General features: G+C 38.5%; 1 protein-coding gene across 4 annotated transcripts in view; it reads left to right on the top strand.

Moving 5' to 3' along the window:
• The window catches only part of PTGER3 (prostaglandin E receptor 3), a 221,093-nt gene that overhangs the window by 70,732 nt on the left and 123,020 nt on the right, over window positions 1-27,341 (top strand). Inside the window, exons 3-4 of one of the 4 annotated variants that reach the window (XM_033225287.1) lie at window positions 5,179-5,270; window positions 7,828-8,778. The exons of the other annotated variants lie outside the window; for them this stretch is intronic. Coding sequence (XP_033081178.1) covers window positions 5,179-5,270; window positions 7,828-7,834 — 99 coding nt within the window. The 3' untranslated portion in view covers window positions 7,835-8,778. Of the gene's footprint in view, window positions 1-5,178; window positions 5,271-7,827; window positions 8,779-27,341 lie in introns of those variants that run through there. 4 annotated transcript variants of the gene reach the window in all.

The raw sequence follows: 27,341 nt of genomic DNA, 5'->3' as shown, positions 1-27,341 counted from the left end.
GGCTCACACCCAAAAGACCAGCAAATAAATAATGACAGTAGATAACGTGCTAGCTATACCCATTTCCTCAGAATTCTGCTGAAGTGACAAATCTATCTGTATTCCCTGTACAGAATAACTAATAAATTTTTTATGAAAACTGTCTTTTTTACAACTGAATCATGTATTAGGCACCAAAAGCCTGGTTTCTAGTTCTGGTTCTAGGTCTAGATTTGAGCAAATCAACCTCACTCAGCTTAAATTTTTTTTTCACCTATAAAATAGAAATAATATCTACTCACTTATAGACATTGTATATAAAAACATGTAGAAGAAATCATTCATTCAAACACCACATAGTAATTAAACCACGTTGTGGCTGACTCTGGTTTAGTCACTGAGGTTCCATCAACAAACAGAAACATGAAAATCTCTGCTGTCGTGGGGCTCACTGAGTAGTATAATTGGCCCAGCTCACATGTTTTAGTTTTTTAACCCTGCTCAGTTATCCACACTTTTTTTTTTTTTTTTAAGAAACAAGCATTTGCTGAATAAGGTATGTTCTAGGGTATTTATGCGGGGATTAAATCTACAAATCTATTACTGGGCCTAGTGATAGAGCAGAAAGAGGAAGCTAGATTCCAGATAGGACTTTGCTGCAAGCTACTTTTTTGACTGTAAAAAAAAGTGGCTTCATATCCTCATCTGTAAATAAGAGAGTTGGATTACATCATCTCCAAGGCTCCTTTTAGCTTTAAAATGTGCAGTTTTGTTTCTGCCCACAGGGATCACTACTTTCTTGGTGGCATGGTGCCTAAGAAGAACTTGCCGATGCTCAGAATAGAGTCTGCAAATTCTAACAAAGTAGATGATGGTGAACATCACCATCTTATGCTCTGGACTGTGACTATGTGCCATTTTCTATTATTTCTTGTTATTTCAATTTCTTCCCAACTAGGGTACACACTCCTGCAAGGCAGGAATCAAGAAGTGCATTATACATATTATTATCTGGATCAGGAAAGACTCCTTTGATATCAGAAGCCTGGATTTGTATTTCTAAAATTATCTATATTTTCCCCCTTGAGTAGGTCAAATGCTGCTCCTACTACCTTATATGTTTTGCTTATTAATTTGACCAATTAACTCTATTCTATGTCACGAACAATATAAAATTTAGTTATACCCTTATTAGAATAATGTGTTCATTCCAGCTTAATGAAATTTCATTATACTTGCATAAAAAGCAGGGGGAGGTTTGTCAATTCTAGAACTTAATATGCAGTACAGGTATATCTAGCCTGAGTACTACAATACCAGATGAGAGCATATACCAAAAGTTTCTAAGAGACTAGTTTTATTAGCACAGTAACGAAAAACAATTACAGAATTTGGAGGGAGTGAGGAAGTAGAGTGTGGTTAGGACATGTGTTCCGGAACTAAACTCCTGGCATTTGAATTCAAACTCTGCCACTCACCTGGAGGTGACCCTAGGCAAGTTACTTTACCTATCTATGCCTCAGTTTCTGCATATCTCAAGTGAAGATGATAAGAGTACCAATTACAAATAATTAAATGAATTAATATTTCTAAAGTGTTTGAACAGTGCCTGACAAAGGGAGAGGACCTTCTAATTCTGGTCAGTTGTTTAGGAGGGAGTTAAAAGGAGAGGAATTAGGAGCATCTGACACTGTATGTCACTTAAAGAAGCTGGTGGTAAAGGAAGGCAAAACATTGGACTGTGCTTTTAGGAAAGAGTAGAGACAGTCAAGCACAGGTGTTTGTGTGTATTGGTTTCCCGAGACAAGGGAAGCCTCCACATATCTGAAAGTGGATGGAAAGGAGCCAGTGGTCAGGAAGTTGGAAGAGGGAGGGGATAGCTATGGGAGCGGGATGACCTGTAACAAGGACTCAAGTAATCAGAGGTGAAGAGAGGGAATTCTAGGATAGTTTTCTCTTTGTTCCTTCAAAATCTAGCTAGCTTTATGCCATGTTACAAATCTGGCCTTGAAATTCTGAAGGTGACAGCACAGACCATCATAGTCCTCAGTTATTCAGGATCAAGCAGTGTGGATGGGGATAAATTAGTGAGCTGGTATGTGAGCAGAGTGGTGGGTGAGCAGAGATAACTATTAACGACATGATGGAAAGTAGCTATAACCCTGTGGTACAGCTGGGTCATTCTGGAAGGAATGTTGCAGACAAACTAGCACAGTGTTCAGCCCACAGAGGCAACATGGCTCTGTGAATACAGGCATCAGGCATCCTCAGCTAAACCATAAACAGCCACAGAGTCCACAAATGAGCCATAGCAGAAGGCCAAACAAATGAGCTAGCTATGCTTGTGTAGTCTCCATTTGGTGTCTGTGGCATCCGCATTCACACATCAATCATCTTTCAGAATTGCCATAGGAAAACAATTTAGCCCAAGAGTTAACTTCAAATTGGAAGGTCAACACCGACCCTTCCTCCAAGTACACTGATAAATAGTCTGTACCACCTTAACTGAATTATTTTAAAATATCCTGTAACACAGTTTAGTAAGTAAAGCTGTCTAAATTGAAATCTTTGGGCTGTCACATCCAGAGGGAGGATAAACTTTGCTGGCAGACTGGATATCTTATATACTTGGAAATTTGGGAAGAACGCAGCAGAGCTGTAAGTTTAGTTGGAACAAGAACAAGATTTATTTCAGGCAGGAAGATCCTAGGCAGCATGAAGGAAAATCTTTATGGCTGCAAGAGCTGATATCTCTAAGAGAGGCTCATTAGTACCTGCTCATTCTTATACTTTCAGGACAGGCCATATTTGGTGTGAATGAAGATCAGGGTATTAAAGGGTTTAAGCATGAAATGAAATTAAAGGCAAAGGGGTTTGGCATCACCTGACATATGGTAGTCTTTATCTTTTAGAAATGGGAAACTTTCAAAGGTATTTATGATTTGCCAAGATTTGCCTTGGAAACAATATGAAGGACATGTTAAGGAGAAGGAAAACTTGGGTCAGAAACAGTAGTAACAAGGCTATTAGTAGATCAAATCATATATAATCTCCAATATACAACAATTTTTTAAAATGGAATTTATTTTTTGGAGCAGTCCATAGCAGAATTGAGAAGTATGGAGATTTTTCACAGACCCCCTGTCCCCTATGCATAGCTTCCTCCATTATCAATGTCCCCTACCAGAGCGGTATATTTATTGCAGTTGATGAATCTACAGTGACACAGCATTATTACCCAAAGTCCATAGTTTACATTAGGGTTCACTGTTGCTATTGTACATTCCATGGGTTTGGAAAAATGTATAATGACATGCCCACTATTATGGAATCATAGATTAGTTTCAGAGCCCTTAAAATCCTCTGTGCTCCACAGACAGTGCCTCTAGGGAAACATATGCTTCAGAACTCTTGGCTCTTCACAAATTACCTTGCAGTGATTCTTTTAGGTTTTTTTTTTTTTTTAATCTCCTGCTATTTGCATTGTACAGGTATGTGATATCGAAATTCCTACAGCTGTAGTCTGCTTCTAAAGTTTAGCCAACAAATAATGCAAGCCCAAGGGCATTTCCTTAGTTAAAGCAGGGCTCTAAATAAGAACCAAGGAGCATAAAAGCAGGAAGAGGAACCTAGTGGTCAGCCAAGGTGAGAACTTATCCTAACCAGATCGTTCCTTAGCAGATGGAGAATCTTCTCACATAGGAGTACAAAGGGGGCTTTGAAAGTCTTGCAGAAAAAATTTTTTAGAAAATCCCAAAACCTGTTTTCCTTTCTCCTCCAAGTCTGACCACTCTTCCAGAACCATAAAATTTCTGTGTGAATTGCCACTAAACTTTTTCTGTTTGCTGTGGAATAGGTATTGGTCAAAGTGTAACTTTTGCTGCAAAGAAGACATGGCATTTTATGATTCTTCACACAGCACTGCCTACCTAAAACAGAAATCATCCATTAGCTTAACACAGTTAAGAATTGGAAAACTATATGTCTGTCTAGACAGCTTGTATAATGCCATGCCACTTAAGATGGTCATGTTGCTTAAGATAATCTTAATTAAATTTTTGAGAGATAAAATAAAACCTTAGGAAGCCAATTTAAAAAGACTGAAGAAGCACTGGATTTTATTTCTTTCTCCTTTCTCTTCTAACAAATTTTTATGAGGAATTAATTTTATTCTGTCTTTTTCTTAAAGACAATTGCTGAGAAATTTATATTAAAAAAAGGAATCGTTTTTTGGCTGTAACATCCAATGAATTTAGGAGATGTGTAACATGGAGAATGCTGTTGAGGGCTGGGCCTCAGGATTGGCTGTGCAGCATTGTCCATTCAGGCCACAAATGCCTATCCACCATGATTTCTGTGCCAAGCACTGTGGTAGCTGCTGGAGACTCAGTGGTAAGCAAAACCAGGCATGGTTCCTGCTCTCATGAAGCTTATAGCTTAGGTACAATGACACATATTCAATAAATAATCACACACATAACTATACATTTCATACAACACGAGTTCCTGAAAGAAAAAAATAGTAGATGTCGTATAGTGGGGGACCAGTCCTAGTCAACAGGATGTTCTCCAAGGAAGTGATTCTCCAAGTTGAGATCTATCAGATGAGTAGAAGTTAGCCAGGAGATGAAGAAATGGAAGCATACTCCAGGCAGAAGAAAGTGCAAGTACAAAGGCCCTGAGGTATAAAGGAGGATGACACTGTTCTTAATGTTCGAAGATGGCTGGTATAGCCTGAGCACAGAAGACCAAAAAGGCAAAAAGTTTGAAAAGAGGCTGAAGTTGTGTCCTGAGGCCAGATAAAACAGCCTTTGATGTCATGTTAAGAATTCTAGTCTTTATCCCAGAGCAATGGGAAATCATGAAAAATAATCAACTAGAGGGTGGTTGAATTAGATTTGTCTTCACTAGTCACTTGAGGTCAATGAGTTCTTATTCAGTGTTTAACAAGTGCTACGATAACTTCCCCAGTCATATCGGACATGGTCTCGGCTCACAAGTGGTATTTGATGTCTAAGTGTTGGAGGAAATAAGTGTGAGTCAAAGCTTGGAAGTAGAAATGAGATGGTCCTAGGAAGGTAATATCTAAAACATCCTTATTCATCATAGCCAAAGTGACTTTGATATGCACGTTTTGATTTTGCTTTTCTTTCAAAATACTCAAAGAAGTATGCTGTGAAATCCTCTGTCTGTTCACAGATCAGGTACCACACAAACAACTATGCATCCAGCTCCACCTCCTTACCCTGCCAGTGTTCCTCAACCTTGATGTGGAGTGACCATTTGGAAAGGTGAGATTTAGAAACTGCTGGGATTTACAGCATAGCCTCCTCCCATCTCTCTGTTCTAATCTGAGTTCATGCTACAAAGGCAGACTATCTCTGAGAATTAAAATGCAAATTAAACATATACGTCTGATTAAGTGTACTAGATTCCTTAGAGGAATCGTTGTTTTTAAAACACTACTTAAGTTTCCTCCGACCAAGAGGTTTTTGAAACTGGCTCGAGTCTGATCTTGTGATTGATCAAGTCTCTTGCCATGAAAGAATCTGCAAGTCACTGATTTTTTCATAGTAAGGATAGTTTCCAGGAGTATGTTAAGGCTAAGCTACTCCTATTTTAATTAGGTATCAGAATCCAGCTTGTTTGCCATATGGCTCATATGGCTAGCACACTCTTAGTTGAACTTTTGATTAGATCTATTTTGAATAAAACATGTACTTCAATGAATGAATACTCTAAAAGGCAGAAGAACTTAATCCCAAATGTCATGTATCAAATTTCGAGCTTTAGCTTCCTCCCTCAAGCACCTCTTTTTAATATTTCTATTAGTGGCTAATTGAGTGGAAAGTCTGCTGGGTATTACAGCATTGTGTGATTTTTTTTGTTTGTTTTTAAGAAAGACTGTGAAAAGGTTTATTTTTGCAGAGATAGCACACTTGACTTATCAAATGGGTTGAACTCTTCATTTTAGTGAAAAAGTGTGCTCATGTTATTTTATTCTCTGGGTAATGTCAGGTACAGTAACTTCTTTGCTTAGTACAAGTTGTTATAATGGATATGAACATTCAAGCAGCTCAGTTTCTTTAGACACTTATCCTCCCATGGTTGAGGGAACTGAGAGATAATTTCCTGTTTTTCAGAGGAAGAGATGAATGTGTTTTTTCAATAGAGATATATAGTGTGCCCCTTAGAAGATAAGAACAAGCTGGTTGATTCTGGAAAATAGCTTTAAAAGCATGAGTCCAATACAATTTTTACTCAACTCATATTTATAATCCTATATCCTTCCCCACATCTATCTATCATCTATCTATCTATCTATCTATCTATCTAGCTAGCTAGCTAGCTATCTACCTACCTACCTATCTATCTACCTATCTACCTATCTATCTGTCATCTCTTTATCTATATGTATATAACACACACACACACACACACACACACATATGTGCACACTGGGTGCTGTTTTGCTATTAATACAGATTCCCCTAGAAAACAAATGAAGGGAAATGAAGAAAAACACCTTGTTTCCATCTCTTTTTTGGTAGGTTCACTCTAATTCCATTTTTAATTTTTTTAAGTAAATCTTATTATACTTTTGCTCAGTTATAAAAATAAGCCCTGTTCTCTATGGAAACTTTGGAAAATGATGAAAATTAGAAAGAAAAGCAGCTTACTAAACTTTAGTCTCACTAGTCAGTAAAAATTAAGTATCATGTTAGTGTATGTTTTTCTATACTTTTTTTCCTACAGTTTTTAAATTTTGTTTTACACACTTATGTTGATATTATGATATACATTTTTAAATCTTGTTCTCATTTTATTTAGCATAAAATAAGCATTTCTCAGACTATTTGCAAATTATTTGTGAAGTCATTTTAATATTTGTATAATAGCCTATCTAAATAGGCTAAAACTAAACTAATAGTTTAGTTAACCATATGGTCAATTTTGTGGTCAAATTTGCCACACTGATGAAAATATTACTATATCATTACCCAAGTACTGAAAGGCAGAGGTTTTAGAAAACTGTTTCTGTATATGTATTTTACCATAAGGAGACTTTATGGAATAAGTAATATGTAACATTTAATATTCTTTAAAGACACATGTAGTCAGACTGTTTGCTAAAATAATTAGAGAGATTTAAAATTTCATCGACCATGTGTGATAAAATTTGCTTTACTGTAATTGGCACTGTGTAATATCTAAAAAAAAATGAACAGAATACTTAATTTTTTTTTTTTTTTTTTGAGACAGAGTCTCTCTCTGACACCAGGCTGGAGTGCAGTGGCACGATCTCGGCTCACTGCAACCTCCGCCTCCTGGATTCAAGCAAATCTCCTGCCTCAGCCTCCCAAATAGCTAGGACTACAGGCATGCGCCACCACGCCGAGCTAATTTTTGTGTTACTAGAGATGGGGTTTCACCATGTTGACCAGGATGGTCTTGGTCTCTTGACCTCATGATCCACTCACCTCGGCCTCCCAAACTGCTGGGATTACAGGCATGAGCCTCTGCGTCTGGCCTACTTTGATGTTTTGATAGGAAAATATTCTCTTTCCTGGCTATTTCAGCTTGTATTCTTCCTTATTTCTTTTTAGACTAGAGTTATATACTAATTGAAACTTATTTTTACAACAAGATTATTTGACCACTTATTGTGCCTACAATTGCTTTTTAAAAAATAAAACACATGTAATTACTTCAACTGAGAATGTTTTAAATGTTTAAAGCAAACAAATTTATTACTTATATTTTACTCCTCACACCACACACAAAATTAAAAAAAAAAAAAAAATCCCCATCCATGCTTATTGCATCTTTCTCTCTCTATTCTAACAGACAATGAAAGAACGGAGTCGGACATTTTATTGCAATTCCTGCTTCCCTGAATTTGCGTATTTCTTCCCACCTGAGAAGGAGAATTATATATTTTGATTTGGATTATTTCTTCATTTTTATGTTTATTTTAATGATTGTTTTGTCAGTAGTATCCATGGAGATCAACTTTATTATTATTATCCATGCCTCTGAATATTAGATTGGTTTCTTGAATGGGATTTTGAATATGCATTTAAGAAGTTGGGAAGAATTTCACAGATGATGATTGGAGGAAAAGTGATGAAAAGAAAGACCTGTGTTCCACGAGTTTTCTCCAGCTTCAAACCTTTACGTGAATCTTAACCAAAGTGGACATCTTTACATTTCATGACAGCTTGATTTTACAATATGAGTTTGAAAAATCAGTATAAGTTTACGATGGTGAAAAGTCAACATATTGAGAACAATAATTCAATTAATAGGATATGAACTTAATGAGATATAAAAGCAAATGAGGGCAGGAGGGAATAGTGACAAAAATATTTGTCCCCAATTATGATTAATGTTTTAGAGATGTTGTGTCCTTGTGGACTTAGCATGGAACTAAAAGTTTCTGAGTTTCCATTCTGGTTGTGTGTCATTTAGTAACTCAGGAATCTGCTTAATTGTTATTTCTAAGCTTTTGATGACAAAGGAGTGATACAGCTAAGGGCATCCTTGAAGTGTCATAAAAAACAAATTTGAGATTGGATGATTAGCTGCACAGTTAGAGTGATAAAAAAATCCAGGCATGCCTTCTGATTCACCACGATCAAGTCAGGATTTCTTAGTATTTCTTTGCGGGCAGCATATACAAAGGCAAAATTAATAAACAACATAGTTGTTGAATAACAAATTTTGTTACATTTTTATAAAACAAAACAATCTATTTTGTCTGTATTAAAATAAAAAACTTTGTGGACTTTTAAAAGATATACTTGAGTCATCTAATAGTTTTCAAATGATATGCCGTTACCTGCTTTTAAATTCAAGCAGCCTTTCTTCTTGTCCTTTTTTTTCTCTTCCTCCCTTTCTTCTGTCACCTCGTTTACTTAATTCACCACGTATTTACTGAGTGTCTCCTCTGTAGGTACCATGCTAAGGGCCATACTTCACCTATACGACATCTTGGGAAGCGATGAAAATATGGTATCACAAGTTTTGCCATAGGATCATATGCTGTGACTACATATCATTTCTGCCAACTATAGAGTCCTTCTTAAACAGCAGAACCAGTTGTGAATTAGCTATAAAAACCATAACTACTTTCTTCCAAATCTATATTTAAAATGTTTTTAACTAGCACAAAACTGATGCTCTACACAATCCCTTTACTTAAGTTTAAATTGAGTGAATTTTACTGAGTACATAGTATTTGCCAACATCAGAAGAATGTCCATTCTTCTGTTACCTCTGTCTGTTCCTCATTCATCTGTGTGATTAGCTGTCATCTATTCACTGTTTTATTTTTACAAAAGATGGTACAGTTTATAGAGGGCTTAACCAATTTTTCAATACTAATATAAGTAAGAATTCAAATTCACGTTCAAGTTTTTAAAATTCCAGGTATACTGTTCCTTCTTACAGCACAATGGAATGAAAGATTTGCTGCAATTATATTCTGTTTACGAGACAAAGTGATGTGGTAACAGAAGTATGAGTTTTGGAATCAAACTTGGATTTAAATCTAGCTGTGCCACTCACAAGCTCTGTGACTCTGAGAAAGTTAATTAGTTTCATTGCATCTCAGTAAATTAATCTATAAATTGAAGATAATAGTACTTACCTGTAGGGTAATTGTAATAACGTGCATAAAATGAGTGTTACACGATAGACCCTCAGAAAGTATTTACTATGATTGATTCTTTACTCAGACTTATTTCTACCTATTTAATATGAATCTCAGTTTCAACTATAAACTGGCTTCCTGACTGTGTGGGTTTAAATGTCATGAACAGAATCAACTCCAACCATCCTTTGGATGCTATTCTTGTTTATAAGACGTCATGATAATTTTTGTCCATGCAAAACCTACCCACCTCCCACATGTTCAGATCTCACCTTGTCCTTAGGCCTTGAATACTTTAAGTATTTTTGTTTTTTACTTACCTCTGTCTGCAACTTTGAAGTTACGTAGTACCCATTTTGACTATTGTATTGTACTATTCCTTAAATATGTCCATTGTATATGTCTCTTTCCATATGACAAAACTGTAATTCATGGTGGACAGGATTCGTTTCTTAATTTTTTCCATAAGTCTCTTGGCACTAGTGTAGTATTTAACACCTAGAAAGATGTTAATAATTAAGTAAATTGTCAGCAAAGGTAACATGTATAAGATTAACATAAGTGAACATGATAGCTTTTTGTTTTTATGTTATTGTTCATGTTATTGGTTGTTGTCATTTCACGTTAAACTTTCCTGGTTTAAAAATGTCTACATCCAGGGAGAATAATCACAAGAAGTGTTTTTTGTTTGTCTGTTTGTTTTTAAGACAGAGTCTTACTCTGTACCCCAGGTTGGAGTGCAATGGCATGATCTCGGGTCACTGCAACCTTGGTCTCCCCAGTCCAAGCAATTCTCCTGCCTCAACCTCCTGAGTAGCTGGGATTATAGGCACCCACCACCACTCCCAGCTAATTTTTGTATTTTTAGTGGAGACGGGGTTTCACCATGTTGGCCAGGCTGGTCTGGAACCCCTAACCTTAAGTGATCCACTCACCTCAACCCCCCAAAGTGCTGGGATTACAGGTGTGAGCCACCATGCCCAGCCCACATGAAGTTTTATATAACATGTTTATTAAAGGTTTTTTTTGTTAAAGTAATAAGTAATAAAATAATTAGAAAAGTTAGAAAAATAATGACTGTTTGGCAAAGATATTTCTCATACAATGAGAAATTATCTTTGTCCAATTAGTTTAAAATCTAATGTAGAGAAACTATATATCTATATATACATATCAGTATATGTGTATATATATATGATACTTTAAAAATAGACTTTAGTTTTTAGAGTAGTTTTAGTTTCACAGCAAAACTGAGCAGGTACAGAGAACATTTTTGTTTACAATCTGCACAGATGTATCCATTGTGTACTAAATTCACTGAAAATAATGTCATGCTACATGTGTACTCAAATACTCTGGGTTGTAATTCAGCAACCTAGACTTGGTTTTTAACACCAACTTGGTTTTTAACAAGTACCGTCATCTTCATTTTCAATAAACACAAATTCTCATCATTATGTAACAAGGTTATAATGAAGATAGAACTAACCCTCAAAATAAAGTAAGATCCTTAAGAACTTTGCCCCCAAAAAAGTTACTTGTGAAGAACTGATGCTTGATCTACAGTTTTATTGTAATTATAGTAACTACTATAAAGCTCTGTGGGATGCATATGTGAAACAAACATACAACATTAATATGCTTTAAGTGAGCTATGTAGACCTGAGTCCTGACTATATATATAATATATTCCATGTACTTTAAAACTTACAGCTTTTGCATTAGAAGAAATGAACAGCTGCCTACTCCAGCCCCCATCATATTGCAGCATTAGTGCTTTCATTCAGCATCAGTGCAACCCAGCATAAAAGAAAACAAACAAACAAATAAAATAAAATAAAAAAACTCAGCTGTGCTGTTCCCAAGAGAGGTTGGACCAGGGTAATATAAAGAGGCGTGCCAAGTCATGCCAAGATCTATTAGCCAGGAATAGGTAAGAGAACAGAGAATATTGTGTTTAGAAGGGCTTTGGCTTCCGTCAGAAGGTATATTTATCTAAGTTCTCCCAAGGAGGGAAGAGAAAAGTAGAGTCATTATCTTTTACATAATAAAATATATCCACAGAATATATGAAAATTCAGGCAGTGTTAGCTTGGGTCTGTGTTTTTAGTATCTATAAGAATAATTTTCAAAAATTAAACAAATAATGAAATAAAAGTTATAAGGAAATCAGATAAACTAAGAGAAAAAGTTTTTCAACATCCTTAGTAATTGGAAGCACATTTCAAAGAAATCTGTTCTTAAGATAATTGTCACTATGCAGGTATCTTAAGGATCTGTATAAAATATACACTTCTCATTATATTTTTAGTTATGACTACGGAAGTGTTTAACTGTCATCTTAAAAATATCTGTCCTCATATTTTTCATTAATACAGGCTTTTACTATTTTATTAATTCAAAATATTTCTAGGCCCATCCTAGATTTTCTACAGCTTTATTTCCATTTTCTGAATTTTTTTTTTACTTTAGTGTATACAATAAATATTTTTAAAAACTTCTGTATTTTTATTTAAATACTCAACCACATTGTAAGCTATTGTGGCCAGGACTTAAAGCACCTACAGAGAACCTATAGAGTCTAGCACAGTCAGTACTAAGCACATAGAAATTGCTCAATAAAAATGTGATGAATAGTCTCGGTGGACCAGACTGTAATATAAATGAATGATGCCTAAGACAAGTAGGTGATATTACACTGTGAGTAATGGTGGCATTTAGTTGGCAGCTGATTCTCTATTTACATTTCTTTTTTGATATGATGCCATTTTGGTCAGTCTTTAAATTTAAGTAGTACAAGGAAGTCTTTTTTTAGACTTCTTGAAGAAAACAGCTGTATTTTTTTTTTTTTTTTTTTTTTTTTTTTTTTTTTTTTATTATACTTTAAGTTCTAGGGTACATGTGCATGACGTTTATATCATGTATAACTCCCCAATGCAATCCCTCCCTCCTCCCCCCTCCCCATGATAGGCCCCAGTGTGTGATGTTCCCCTTCCCGAGTCCAAGTGATCTCATTGTTCAGTTCCCACTATGAGTGAGAACATGCGGTGTTTGGTTTCTCTTCTTGTGATAGTTTGCTAAGAATGATGGTTTCCAGCTGCATCCATGTCCCTACAAAGGACGCAAACTCATCCTTTTTGATGGCTGCATAGTATTCCATGGTGTATATGTGCCACATTTTCTTAATCCAGTCTGTCACAGATGGACATTTGGGTTGATTCCAAGTCTTTGCTATTGTGAATAGTGCCGCAATAAACAAACGTGTGCATGTGTCTTTGTAGTAGAGTAATTTATAATCCTTTGGGTATATACCCAGTAGTGGGATGGCTGGGTCATATGGTACATCTAGTTCTAGATCCTTGAGGAATCGCCATACTGTTTTCCATAATGGTTGAACTAGTTTACAATCCCACCAACAGTGTAAAAGTGTTCCTATTTCTCCACATCCTCTCCAACACCTGTTGTTTCCTGACTTCTTAATGATTGCCATTCTAACTGGTGTGAGATGGTATCTCATTGTGGTTTTGATTTGCATTTCTCTGATGGCCAGTGATGATGAGCATTTTTTCATGTGTCTGTTGGCTGTATGGATGTCTTCTTTTGAGAAATGTCTGTTCATATCCTTTCCCCACTTTTTGATGGGGTTGTTTGTTTTTTCTTGTATATTTGTTTGAGTTCTTTGTAGATTCTGGATATTAGCCCTTTGTCAGATGAGTAGGTTGCAAAAATTTTTTCCCATTCTGTAGGTTGCCTGTTCACTCTGATGGTAGTTTCTTTGGCTGTGCAAAAGCTCTTTAGTTTAATTAGATCCCATGTGTCAATTTTTGCTTTTGCTGCCGTTGCTTTTGGTGTTTTAGACATGAAGTCCTTGCCCATGCCTATGTCCTGAATGGTACTACCTAGATTTTCTTCTAGGGTTTTTATGGTATTAGGTCTAACATTTAAGTCTCTAATCCATCTTGAATTAATTTTCGTATAAGGGGTAAGGAAAGGATCCAGTTTCAGCTTTCTACTTATGGCTAGCCAATTTTCCCAGCACCATTTATTAAATAGGGAATCCTTTCCCCATTTCTTGTTTCTCTCAGGTTTGTCAAAGATCAGATGGCTGTAGATGTGTGGTATTATTTCTGAGGACTCTGTTCTGTTCCATTGGTCTATATCTCTGTTGTGGTACCAGTACCATGCTGTTTTGGTTACTGTAGCCTTGTAGTATAGTTTGAAGTCAGGTAGCGTGACGCCTCCAGCTTTGTCCTTTTGACTTAGGATTGTCTTGGCAATGCGGGCTCTTTTTTGGTTCCATATGAACTTTAACCGTTTTTTTCCAATTCTGTGAAGAAAGTCATTGGTAGCTTGATGGGGATGGCATTGAATCTATAAATCACCTTGGGCAGTATGGCCATTTTCACGATATTGATTCTTCCTATCCATGAGCATGGTATGTTCTTCCATTTGTTTGTGTCCTCTTTGATTTCACTGAGCAGTGGTTTGTAGTTCTCCTTGAAGAGGTCCTTTACATCCCTTGTAAGCTGGATTCCTAGGTATTTTATTCTCTTTGAAGCAATTGTGAATGGAAGTTCATTCCTGATTTGGCTCTCTGCTTGTCTGTTACTGGTGTATAAGAATGCTTGTGATTTTTGCACATTAATTTTGTATCCTGAGACTTTGCTGAAGTTGCTTATCAGCTTAAGGAGATTTTGGGCTGAGACATGGGGTTTTCTAAATATACAATCATGTCATCTGCAAACAGGGACAATTTGACTTCTTCTTTTCCTAACTGGATACCCTTGATTTCTTTCTCTTGCCTGATTGCCCTAGCCAGAACTTCCAACACTATGTTGAATAGGAGTGGTGAGAGAGGGCATCCCTGTCTTGTGCCAGTTTTCAAAGGGAATTTTTCCAGTTTTTGCCCATTCAGTATGATATTAGCTGTGGGTTTGTCATAAATAGCTCTTATTATTTTGAGGTACGTTCCATCAATACCAAATTTATTGAGCGTTTTTAGCATAAAGGGCTGTTGAATTTTGTCAAAAGCCTTTTCTGCATCTATTGAGATAATCATGTGGTTCTTGTCTTTGGTTCTGTTTATATGCTGGATTACGTTTATTGATTTGCGAATGTTGAACCAGCCTTGCATCCCAGGGATGAAGCCCACTTGATCATGGTGGATAAGCTTTTTGATGTGCTGCTGAATCCGGTTTGCCAGTATTTTATTGAGGATTTTTGCATCGATGTTCATCAGGGATATTGGTCTAAAATTCTCTCTTTTTGTTGTGTCTCTGCCAGGCTTTGGTATCAGGATGATGTTGGCCTCATAAAAAGAGTTAGGGAGGATTCCCTCTTTTTCTATTGATTGGAATAGTTTCAGAAGGAATGGTACCAGCTCCTCCTTGTACCTCTGGTAGAATTCAGCTGTGAATCCATCTGGTCCTGGACTTTTTTTGGTGGGTAGGCTATTAATTGTTGCCTCAATTTCAGAGCCTGCTATTGGTCTATTCAGGGATTCAACTTCTTCCTGGTTTAGTCTGGGAGAGTGTAAGTGTCCAGGAAATTATCCATTTCTTCTAGATTTTCTAGTTGATTTGCGTAGAGGTGTTTATAGTATTCTCTGATGGTAGTTTGTATTTCTGTGGGGTCGGTGGTGATATCCCCTTTATCATTTTTTATGCGTCTATTTGATTCCTCTCTCTTTTCTTCTTTATTAGTCTAGCTAGCGGTCTGTCAATTTTGTTGATCTTTTCAAAAAACCAACTCCTGGATTCATTGATTTTTTGGAGGGTTTTTTGTGTCTCTATCTCCTTCAGTTCTGCTCTGATCTTAGTTATTTCTTGCCTTCTGCTAGCTTTTGAATGTGTTTGCTCTTGCCTCTCTAGTTCTTTTAATTGTGATGTTAGAGTGTCAATTTTAGATCTCTCCTGCTTTCTCTTGTGGGCATTTAGTGCTATAAATTCCCTCTACACACTGCTTTAAATGTGTCCCAGAGATTCTGGTATGTTGTATCTTTGTTCTCATTGGTTTCAAAGAACATCTTTATTTCTGCTTTCATTTCGTTATGTACCCAGTAGTCATTCAGGAGCAGGTTGTTCAGTTTCCATGTAGTTGAGCGGTTTGGATTGAGTTTCTTAGTCCTGAGTTCTAGTTTGATTGCACTGTGGTCTGAGAGACAGTTTGTTATAATTTCTGTTCTTGTACATTTGCTGAGGAGTGCTTTACTTCCAATTATGTGGTCAATTTTGGAATAAGTGCGATGTGGTGCTGAGAAGAATGTATATTCTGTTGATTTGGGGTGGAGAGTTCTATAGATGTCTATTAGGTCCGCTTGGTGCAGAGATGAGTTCAATTCCTGGATATCCTTGTTAACTTTCTGTCTCGTTGATCTGTCTAATGTTGACAGTGGAGTGTTGAAGTCTCCCATTATTATTGTATGGGAGTCTAAGTCTCTTTGTAGGTCTCTAAGGACTTGCTTTATGAATCTGGGTGCTCCTGTATTGGGTGCATATATATTTAGGAGAGTTAGCTCTTCCTGTTGAATTGATCCCTTTACCATGATGTAATGGCCTTCTTTGTCTCTTTTGATCTTTGATGGTTTAAAGTCTGTTTTATCAGAGACTAGGATTGCAACCCCTGCTTTTTTTTGTTCTCCATTTGCTTGGTAGATCTTCCTCCATCCCTTTATTTTGAGCTATGTATGTCTCTGCATGTGAGATGGGTCTCCTGAATACAGCAGACTGATGGGTCTTGACTCTTGATCCAGTTTGCCAGTCTGTGTCTTTTATTGGAGCATTTAGTCCATTGACATTTAAGGTTAATATTGTTATGTGTGAACTTGATCCTGTCATTATGATATTAACTGGTTATTTTGCTCGTTAGTTGATGCAGTTTCTTCCTAGCCTCGATGGTCTTTACATTTTGGCATGTTTTTGCAATGGCTGGTACCGGTTGTTCCTTTCCATGTTTAGGGCTTCCTTCAGGGTCTCTTGTAAGGCAGGCCTGGTGGTGACAAAATCTCTAAGCATTTGCTTATCTGTAAAGGATTTTATTTCTCCTTCACTGATGAAGCTTAGTTTGGCTGGATATGAAATTCTGGGTTGAAAATTCTTTTCTTTAAGAACGTTGATATTGGCCCCCACTCTCTTCTGGCTTGTAGAGTTTCTGCCGAGAGGTCTGCTGTTATTCTGATGGGCTTCCCTTTGTGGGTAACCCGACCTTTCTCTCTGGCTGCCCTTAAGATTTTTTCCTTCATTTCAACTTTGGTGAATCTGGCAATTATGTGTCTTGGAGTTGCTCTTCTGGAGGAGTATCTTTGTGGCGTTCTCTGTATTTCCTGAATTTGAATGTTGGCCTGCCCTACTAGGTTGGGGAAGTTCTCCTGGATGATATCCTGAAGAGTGTTTTCCAACTTGGTTCCATTTTCCCCCTCACTTTCAGGCACCCCAATCAGACGTAGATTTGGTCTTTTTACATAATCCCATACTTCTTGCAGGCTTTGTTCATTTCTTTTTCTTCTTTTTTCTTTTGGTTTCTCTTCTCGCTTCATTTCATTCATTTGATCCTCAATCGCTGATACTCTTTCTTCCAGTTGATCGAGTCGGTTACTGAAGCTTGTGCATTTGTCACGTATTTCTCGTGTCATGGTTTTCATCTCTGTCATTTCGTTTATGATCTTCTCTGCATTAATTAGTCTAGCTGTCAATTCTTCCACTTTTTTTTCAAGATTTTTAGTTTCTTTGCGCTGGGTACGTAATTCCTCCTTTAGCTCTGAGAGGTTTGATGGACTGAAGCCTTCTTCTCTCATCTCGTCAAAGTCATTCTCTGACCAGCTTTGATCCGTTGCTGGCGATGGGCTGCGCTCCTTTGCAGGGGGAGATGCGCTCTTATTTTTTGAATTTCCAGCTTTTCTGCCCTGCTTCTTCCCCATCTTTGTGGTTTTATCTGTCTCTGGACTTTGATGATGGTGACGTACTGATGGGGTTTTGGTATAGGTGTCCTTCCTGTTTGATAGTTTTCCGTCTGACAGTCAGAAGGACTGTCTGTTGGTCTGTTGGAGATTGCTTGAGGTCCACTCCAGACCCTGTTTGCCTGGGTATCAGCAGCAGAGGTTGCCGAAGATAGAATATTGCTGAACAGCGAGTGTACCTGTCTGATTCTTTCTTTGGAAGTTTCCTCTCAGGGGTGACGCCACCCTGTGAGGTGTGGGGTGTCAGACTGCCCCTAGTGGGGGATGTCTCCCAGCTAGGCTACTCAGGGGTCAGGGACCCACCTGAGCAGGCAGTCTGTCCGTTCTCGATCTCAACCTCCGCGTTAGGAGATCCACGGCTCTCCCCAAAGCTGTCAGACAGAGTCGTTCGCGTCTGCACCGCCCCCGCTCTTTCCCCTATGGCTGCAGCTGTGCGCTGTCCCACAGAGGTAGAGTCTACAGAGACAGGCAGGCTTCCTTGAGCTGCTGTGAGCTCCACCCAGTTCGAGCTTCCCAGCGGCTTTGTTTACCTACTTAAGCCTCAGCAATGGCGGGCGCCCCTCCCCCAGCCTCGCTGCTGCCTTGCGGATAGATCGCCGCAGACGGCTGTGTTAGCAGTGAGGGAGGCTCCGTGGGCGTGGGACCCTCCCGGCCAGGTGTGGGATATATTCTCCTGGTGTGCCTGTTTCCTTAAAGCGCAGTATTGGGGTGGGAGTTACCCGATTTTCCAGGTGTTGTGTGTCTCAGTTCCCCTGGCTAGGAAAAGGATTTCCTTCCCCCTTGCGCTTCCAGGTGAGGCGATGCCTCGCCCTGCTTCAGCTCACGCTGGTCAGGCTGCAGCAGCTGACCAGCACCGATTGTCCGGCACTCCCTAGTGAGATGACCCCAGTACCTCAGTGAAAACGCAGAAATCACCGGTCTTCTGTGTCGCTCGCGCTGGGAGTTGGAGACTGGAGCTGCTCCTATTCGGCCATCTTGCTCCGCCCCCGTATTTTTTTTTTTTAACATGGCATGACTGCTGTTAAGAAAAGCTGTAAATTAGTTCAATCATTGTGGAAGACAGTATAGAGATTCCTCAAGGATCTAGAACCAGAAATACCACTTGTCCTAGTAATCCTATTACTGGGTTATATCCCCCCCAAATAGAAATAATTCTACTATAAAGACACATGAACATGTATGATTATTGCAGCACTATTTAAAATAGCAAAGACATGGAACTAACACAAATGCCCATCAGTGATAGACTGGATAAAGAAAATGTGGTACATATACACCACGGAATACTATGCAGTCATAAAAGGGAATGAGATCATGTCCTTTGCAGGGACATGAATGAAGCTGGAAGCCATCAACCTCAGCAAACTAACACAGGAACAGAAAACCAAACACCACATGTTTTCACTCATAGGAACAGAAAACCAAACACCACATGTTCTCACTTGTAAATGGGAGCTGAACATTGAGAACACATGGACACAGAGAGGGGAACAACATACACCAGGGACTGTTGGGGAGTCGGGGGTGAGGGGAGGGAACTTAGAGGACGGGTCAATAGGTACAGCAAATCACCATGGCACATGTACACCTATGTAACAAACCTGCACGTTCTGTGCATGTATTCTGTTTTTTTTTTTTAAGAAGAAATAAAGAGCAAAATGTAAACAATGGAAAAAATAGATAAATATAAGCCTGCATATTAAATAACTTTTTTCTTTATATTCATTTTTTAGAATTTTTCATTTCTATAGGTTTTGGGGGATCAAGTGTTATTTGGTTACATGAGTAAGTTCTTTAGTGGTGATTCGTGAGATTTTGGTGCACCCATCACCTGAGCAGTATACACTGAAATAACTTATTTTAGCCAGCTATCTAATTTCTTACCTTGGCAGAGGAGCTGAATTTTAACTTTACACCTACAGGCAGATGAAGGTATTGCAGAAGATATATAGCCTGTACAATAAAATAAACATAATTTGCACACATGAGAACAGGAGAAAATATTTTATTACTTCTTTGAGCAAAGTATAGTTTTCTCTTTACAGAAATAAATACACCAGGGCCTTAGTAAATGAAGAACAGTTTTCAGTTTATTTCCAGATAAAAGTTGGTGATTGCTAATTGTGGCTTTAATCAGTTTATTGATTTAACCTAAAACTCAAATGCTAAATCTCTTTGGATGCATTGGAATCCCATAAGAAATATTTATGGAGCATTACTTTGAGAAAGTAGCAAAAAATAAATTCCAAGTACATATCAAAAACCTGAGAACTTAAGTAGCAAGCTCTGAAATCCTATGGTCCTGGAAGAGCAGAAGAAAATACACACTAAACCACAGAACAATGAAAAATACAGGATCAAGCAAAAGTAAAGCAGAGAGGAATGTAAATTTGTCACAAAACTGGACAAAGGAGAATTTAGTAAGAGGTGCTCTATAAACACTTGCTGCTTGTTGTGGTGGTGGGAGGAAGATGCTGCTGCTTGGTGGTGTTGGTAAAGAATAAGACATAGGTATTCAAGTAAAATTAGCTAAATGTCGTACCAAGTATAGAGGGAATGGGGAAAAGATAGTAATATAGTCTTAAAGAAACTTTTGAAAAAGTAAGAAAAATACAGGATTGAGTTAATCTCCTTTCTCTGTATCTAATCATCCTGTAAGTTCCATTAGTTCTACAAGTATTTCTCAATTCTGCCCCTCCGTTTTCGCTGGCATGGTCTATATCTAGGTCTCCACCATTTCCCGTCTGCATTGCTTCAGTAACAGGTGTCTTGCTTCTGATCTTGGCCCCTCCATCCATTTTCCACACCTGCTGCCAGAGTTATATTTTGTTAATAAAATGAAAATCTGTTTTATTTTTTATTTTCTTTTTTAAACATCTTTAATATTTTCCTGTGAGTTTCAGGATAAAGTTAGAACAACCAAATTTAGTCCACAGAGCTTTCTACAACCTAGTCCCTGCAAGGCTCTGATTTTTTTTTTTACATCCACCTGGCTTTACAGCAATGCCTACCTGCTCTTTCATGTCTCTGTGCTTTGCATATGCTGTTCTGTCTACATTGGATACTCCCTTCTCCCTCTCTCTGTGTGACTAACCCTCACTCATCTTTCATATTTTAACAGAAGTACCACTTCTTTCAAGAAACTTCCTTCCTTTAGAAAATATTTTTCTGTGTTTCATTTGTTGGTTTATTTGTCCATCTTCTTTGCTATTGAAGATGGGAACCATATTTCTCACTTCCACGTCTAGTGTGTCTATTACAGTGTATGGCATAGAGCCGGTACAAACAAATTCTTGCTGGAGAAAGAAAGAACGGAAAGAAGATATGCAAAAATCAACTATGAAAATTTGAGCAAAAATAATAATTCAAGATAATTCAAGACTGAAACCATCCTTTTGTTACTTAAAACCAGTAATTAGTCACATTTTCTGAATGATCACTTGATATGGTTTGGCTGTGTCCCCACCCAAATCTCATCTTGAATTGTAGCTCCCATAATTCCCAGGGACCCACTGGGAAGCAATTGAATCATGGGAGTGGGTCTTTCCTGTCTGTTCTCCTGATAGTGAATACATCTCACAAGATCTGATGGTTTTACAAAGGGGAGTTCACCTGCACATGCTGTCTTTCCTGCTGCCATGTAAGACATGACTTTGCTCCTCATTCACCTCCCACCATGATTGTGAGGCCTCCCCAGTTATGTGGAGCTGTGAGTCAATTCAACCTCTTTCCTTTATAGGTTGCCCATTTTAGCTATTTTTTGTTGGCAGCGTGGGAACAGACTGATACAGTAAATTGAGTGTTGCCATAAAGGGCACCTGAGAATGTGGAAACAACTTTGGAACTGGGTGACAGGTGGAGGTTGAAACAGTGTGCAGGGCTCAGAAGATAGGAAAATGTGGGAAAATTTGGAACTTCCTAGAGAATTGGAGGGCTCAGAGGACAGAAAGATGTGGGAAAGTTTGGAACTTCCTAGAGACTTGTAGAAAGGCTTTGGCCAAAATGCTGGCAGTGATGTGGACAATAAAGTCCAGGCTGACATGGTCTCAGATGGAGATAAGGAACTTGTTGGGAACTGGAACAAAGGTGACTCTTTATGTGCTTTAGCAAAGAGACTGGTGGCTTTTAGCCTCTGCCCTAGATATATATGGAACTTTGAACTTGAGAGAGATGCTTTGGGATATCTGGTGGAAGAAATTTCTAGGTAGCAAAACGTTCAAGAGGTAGTGAAGCATTAAAGTTTGAAAAATTTACAGACTGCCCATGCAATGGAAAAGAAAAACCCATTTTCTGGGGAGAAATTCAAGCCTGCCACAGAAATTTGCATAAGTAATCAGGAGCCCAAGGTGAATCACCAAGACAATGGAGAAAATGTCTCCAAGGCATGTTGGAGACCTTCCTGGCAGCCCCCCTCCATTGCAGGCCTGAAGGATTAGGAGGGAAAAAAATGGATTCCTGGGCCCCCCCTGCTGTGTGCAGCCTAGGGGCTTGGTGCTCTGCGGCTGCTCCAGCCATGGCTAGAGGGAGCCAAGGTACCATTCAGGCAGGGGCTTCGGAGAGTGCTGGCCCTGGGCCTTGGCAGCTTCCGCACGATGTTGGGCTTGCAGGTGCACAGAGGCCAGGAATTGAAGTTGGGGCGCCTCTTCCTGGATTTCAGAGGATGTGTGCAGATGCCTGGATATCCAGAGATTTGCTGCAGGGTCAGGTCCCTTGTGGAGAGCCTCTACTAAGGCAGTAAGGAGGGGAGATGTGAGGTTGGAACCCCCATGCAGAGTCTCCACTGAGACACTGGCTAGTAGAGTCATGGGAAGAGGGCTGCCATCCTGCAGACCCCAGAATGTGTATGTGCCAAAGGCTTGTGTGGTGTGCCTGGAGAAACCTCAGATACTAAATGCCAGCCTATGAAATCAGTCAGGAGGGGGGCTGTACCCTGCAAAACCAGAGACGTAGAGCTGTCCCAGATTATGAGAACCCACCTCTTGCATCAGGGTGACCTGGATGTGAGACACGGAGTCAAAGGAGATCATTTTGGAGCTTTAAGATTTGACTGTCTCACTGAAATTCAGACTTGCATGGGGCCTGTAGCCCCTTCGTTTTGGTCAATTTCTCCCATTTGGAATAGCTGTATTTACCAAACGCCTGTACCCCTATTGTATCTAGGAAGTAACTAACTTGGTTTTGATTTTACAGGCTCCTAGGCACAAGGGACTTGCCTTGTCTCAGATGAAACTTTGGACTGCAGACTTTTGAGTTAATGCTGAAATGAGTTAAGATTTTGGGAAAGTGTTGGGAAGGCATGATTGGTTTTGAAATGTGAGGGCATAGATTTAGGAGGGGTCAAGAGTGGAATGATATGATTTGGCTGTGTCCCCACCCAAATCTCATCTTGAGTTGTAGCTCCCATATTTCCCACGTGTTGTGGGAGGAACCTGAGGGGAGGTAATTGAATCATGGGGGCAGGTCTTTCCTGTTCTGTTCTCATGATAGTGAATAAGTTTCATGCGATCTGATGGTTTTATAAAGGGGAGTTCCCTTGCACACACTCTCTTGCCTGCCACCATGTAAGACATGACTTTTCTCCTCATTCACCTTCCACCATGAAGTGTGAGGTTCCCCAGACATATGGAACTATGAGTCAACTGAACCTCTTTTTTTTTCATAGATTGCCCAGTCTCAGGTATGTCTTTGTTGGCAGTGAGGGAACAGACTAACACACTGCCCAGCTGATGGCTTTCCTGTAACAGACAGACTAATTTTACGTTTAGAATCAAAGCATGCAGAGTCCTGTTGAGATAGCAAACAAAACTAAGGATGAGTATTACAACCTTTCCTTACTTGGTAGAATTTAAACACAATCTTGGAAGCTCCAGGAAAAATAACAAATGAAAATGTTGCTCTCAAATCTTACCCTGCATTTCTTCAAAAGTAGAATAGAGTCATCTTGGAGGAGCAGCTCAGGCTTGTAAGTTGGGTAGCTGTGGGTTTGAACCCTGACTGATACTAGGCAGTTGTATAATCTTCAAGACTCTATATCTGATCTTGTTTAGCCTCGGTTTTCTTATTTGTAAAACAGAGTAACATCTACTTGCAGTGCTGCTGCAAAAATTAGAGCTAAAGTGTGTCAGGTCACTATTTTTAGAATCATTACAAATCCCCAGAAGGCAAAGATGGTCCAAAGAAAGCCATTTACAGGATGCCTCAACTTTGAGTTTGTGGCTGGAATTTGGATGTAAGAGATAGGAATTATGTGTCCTCAAAAGCAGCAGATGGGCATGATAGGGCTCTAAGCAATTTTACTACAACCCTTTTGGAAATCTCTAATTGTTCTCTAAAGAGTTAACTTCAATTATCATTAGCCATCTGCTGAACCAATGGGATTTCCTCTGCAAGTGCCAGCAAGAATATTCCTGCCAGATAAAGAGAAAATGCTTTTGAAATAAAACTTGTAGAGCATAACTCACACATAAATACTTTCAAAGTTAAGAGGAAACAGCCTGAGGCTAGAGCCACCATTAATATTCAGAATGCATAAAATATGCATGTTATATGCTAAGAAAGAGTGAAACGTAAGCAGAGAGTTACCAGTGAAGGCTACATCATCTGAGTGTGTTTCAGAGTGACCTCTGGACAACACCATGCTACCAGGGCCAGTGGGATTAAGGAAGACTATCTCCCAAGGCACCTGTTCATTAAAAGAAAAAACAGGGTACTGTGGTCAGCCAATGGGATCAGGAAATTCAAGGTACAGAACCTAGCACTTGTACTACCCTTAGCTCATCACATAGCTACTGCCATATTGCAGAATTCATTGGAACCAAGTGGAAAAATGACAGATGCTAAAAGAAGGGAATTTATAGAGATTTGGTGTAGCATTTTCCAGACTCGCCTAATCATATTAATCATGCAGGGATTGTTGAAACAGAAAATTCTAAGCGTTTCCCCGGAGGTTGAGTCAGAAAGTCTGGCATGGGGCCGAGGATTTTGCATTTTTTAAACCTTCCAGGTGATTCTTCTCATCAGGCAGGTTTGAAATTGATATAGTCCAGTGGTTCTTAAAGTATTGCCCCCAGATCAGCAGCATCAGCGTTACCTGGGAACTTGTTAAAAATGCAAGCTATTGGGACCCCACTCCAGACCTATGAATTGGGGACAGCAATCTGTGTTTTCGAAGCCCTCTGGTGATTATCATACATACTAAAGTTTGGGATCTACATTTGTCAAATGTGGCCCAGAGAGCTGGAAGTGGGGAGTGTAGCCGCTGATTGATGAAATTCTCCTGGCCCAAACTCTCCTAGGACTAAGAAGGTCATGACTTAAATCCAGATACTAACTGTTGCTTTTCCCTTGACTTCATTATCTCTTTTTCTATTTTCTAAGGAGCAGTTTAATTGTGTGGCTCTTTTTAAATTTCCCGCTGATCAAGGCCAATCCCCTTTCTCCTTGATAGCAAGGATTCTTTATTATTTTCTTCCTTGATCCTCTTGCTTTTTTTTGCTCCCATCTTGAAGACATTAGTAGAATGACATTGGTAGTATGGTTGAGGCTCGCATTTCTGTCAAATGTGTTTTAATACTGGAATGTATCCAGAGATCTGCTATAATATTTTTTAATTGGAAGTTTTAGCAGATCTTGTCCTCCTTACGAAGCCTCACCTTTTTTTCACATTTTGGAAGGGCAAGACAATGCTTAAAGATGTTATCAATTTTAAAAATGGCCCTCATTTTGAAGGTTAGATACTGGCATCAATGATACGCAAATATTCCCACTCAGTGTACAAAAGCAGAAATAAAAAGGGAGTCACTAATCAGCTAATGAGACAATTTTCTGGCACAACTGTGAAGAAAGTGTATTAGTGTTAATTTCTTATGGTTGCCACCATGAAGTACCATATGCTGAATGGTTTAAGCAACAGAAATAAAGTACCTCACAGTTCTGGAGGCCAGAAGTCCAGGATCAAAGTGTTGGCACTGTTGGTTTCTTCCATGAGCTGTGAGGGAAAAACACGTTCCATCCCTTTCTTATAGTTTCTGGTGGTTTGCTAGCAAGCTTTGGAGTTTCTTGGCTTGTATATGCATACCCATCTATGTCTTTAGGTTCACGAAGTGTCCTCCCTGAGTGTGTGTGTTCCCACTTTTTAAAGAACACCAATCATATTGATTAAGGGGCCCATCCTACCTCATCTTAACTAATTATATCTACAATGACCTTATTTTCAAATAAGGTCACATTAGGTACTAGGAATTAGGACTTCAATATATGAATTTGAAAGGGGTGACAAAATCAACTTATAACAAGAAGGGTTGGTGGAGGGAGAAAACCAAATCTAAACTCCAAAATCCTAAAGACCTGACATGATGTTGTCTGTGGGACTTAAAGTGTTTAAAAATTGAATAAAAATCTCAATGACACATGTCGGCCCTGGCTACGATTAAGAAATCTATAAAACATAGATGAAAAAAATTGAAGAGGGGCTGGGCTTGGTGGCTCATGCCTGTAATCCCAGCACTTTGGGAGGCTGAGACGGGTGTATCATTTGAGGTCAGGAATTCAAAACCAAGCTGACCAATATGGTGAAACCCCATCTCTACCAAAAATACAAAAATTAGTGAAGCATGGTGGTGGGTGCCTGTAATCACAGCTAGTCGGGAGACTGAGGCAGGAGAATCGTTTGCGTCCGGGAGGTGGAGGTTGCAATGAGCCGAGATCTTGCCACTGCACTCCAGCAGCCTGGGCGATGGAGTGAGACTCCATCTAAAAAAAGAAAAAAAAAAAAAATTGAAGAAGACACAAATAAATTGAAAGATATTCTCTGTTCATGGATTGGAAAAATTAATCATTAAAATTTCCATATTACCCCAATCTGCAGATTCAATGCAATTCTTATCAAAATACTAGTGACATTCCTTACAGAAATAGAAAAAACAATTTTAAAATGTATATGGAACCACAGAAGACCCAGATAGCCACAGCAATTCTGAGCAAAAAAGACAAAGCTGGATGCATCACACTGCCTGACTTCAAAATCTACTACAAAGCTCTAGTAATCAACACAGAATAATACTGGCATAAAAATGGACACACAGACCAATGGAAAAGAAAACTAAGAAATAAATCCATGCATTTACAGCCAACTGATTTTTGACAAAGATGCCAAGAACACACATTGGGGAAAGGACAATCTCTTCAATAAATGGTGCTGAAAAAACTGGATAGCCATATGCAGCAGCATGAAACTAGATCCCCATCTCTCACAATATACAAAAATCAACTCTAAACAGATTAAAGACTTAAACATAAGATCCAAACTATGAAACTACTATGCAAAAGATAGAGGAAATGCTTCTTGAGTTTGAGCTGGGAAAGGATTTTTTGAATAAAACTTCAAAAGCACTGGCAAAAAAAAGCTAAAATAGACAAATAAGATTACATAAAATTAAAAAGCTCCTGTACAGCAAAGGAAATAATCAATGAAGTGAAAAGAAAATCTACAGAAAGAGAAATATTTGCAAACTATGCATCTGTTAATAAATTAATATCCAGATTGTATATAAAACTCAAACAACTCAACAGCCAAAAACCAAAAAATCAGGTAAAAAATGGCAAAAGACCTGAATAGACATTTTTTCATAAGAATGCATACAAATAACCAACAGATATATTAAAAAATGCAAAACTTCACTAATCACCTGAGGAATGCACATCAAAACCACAATGATATCACCTCACCACAGTTAAAATAGCTTTTTTCAAAAA

This window comes from Trachypithecus francoisi, unplaced genomic scaffold (genome assembly GCF_009764315.1).
Source record: "Trachypithecus francoisi isolate TF-2019V2 unplaced genomic scaffold, Tfra_2.0 Lachesis_group12, whole genome shotgun sequence".
In the NCBI taxonomy this organism is placed as follows: Eukaryota; Metazoa; Chordata; class Mammalia; order Primates; family Cercopithecidae; genus Trachypithecus; species Trachypithecus francoisi.
This window is presented reverse-complemented; position numbering and strand designations above follow the sequence as displayed.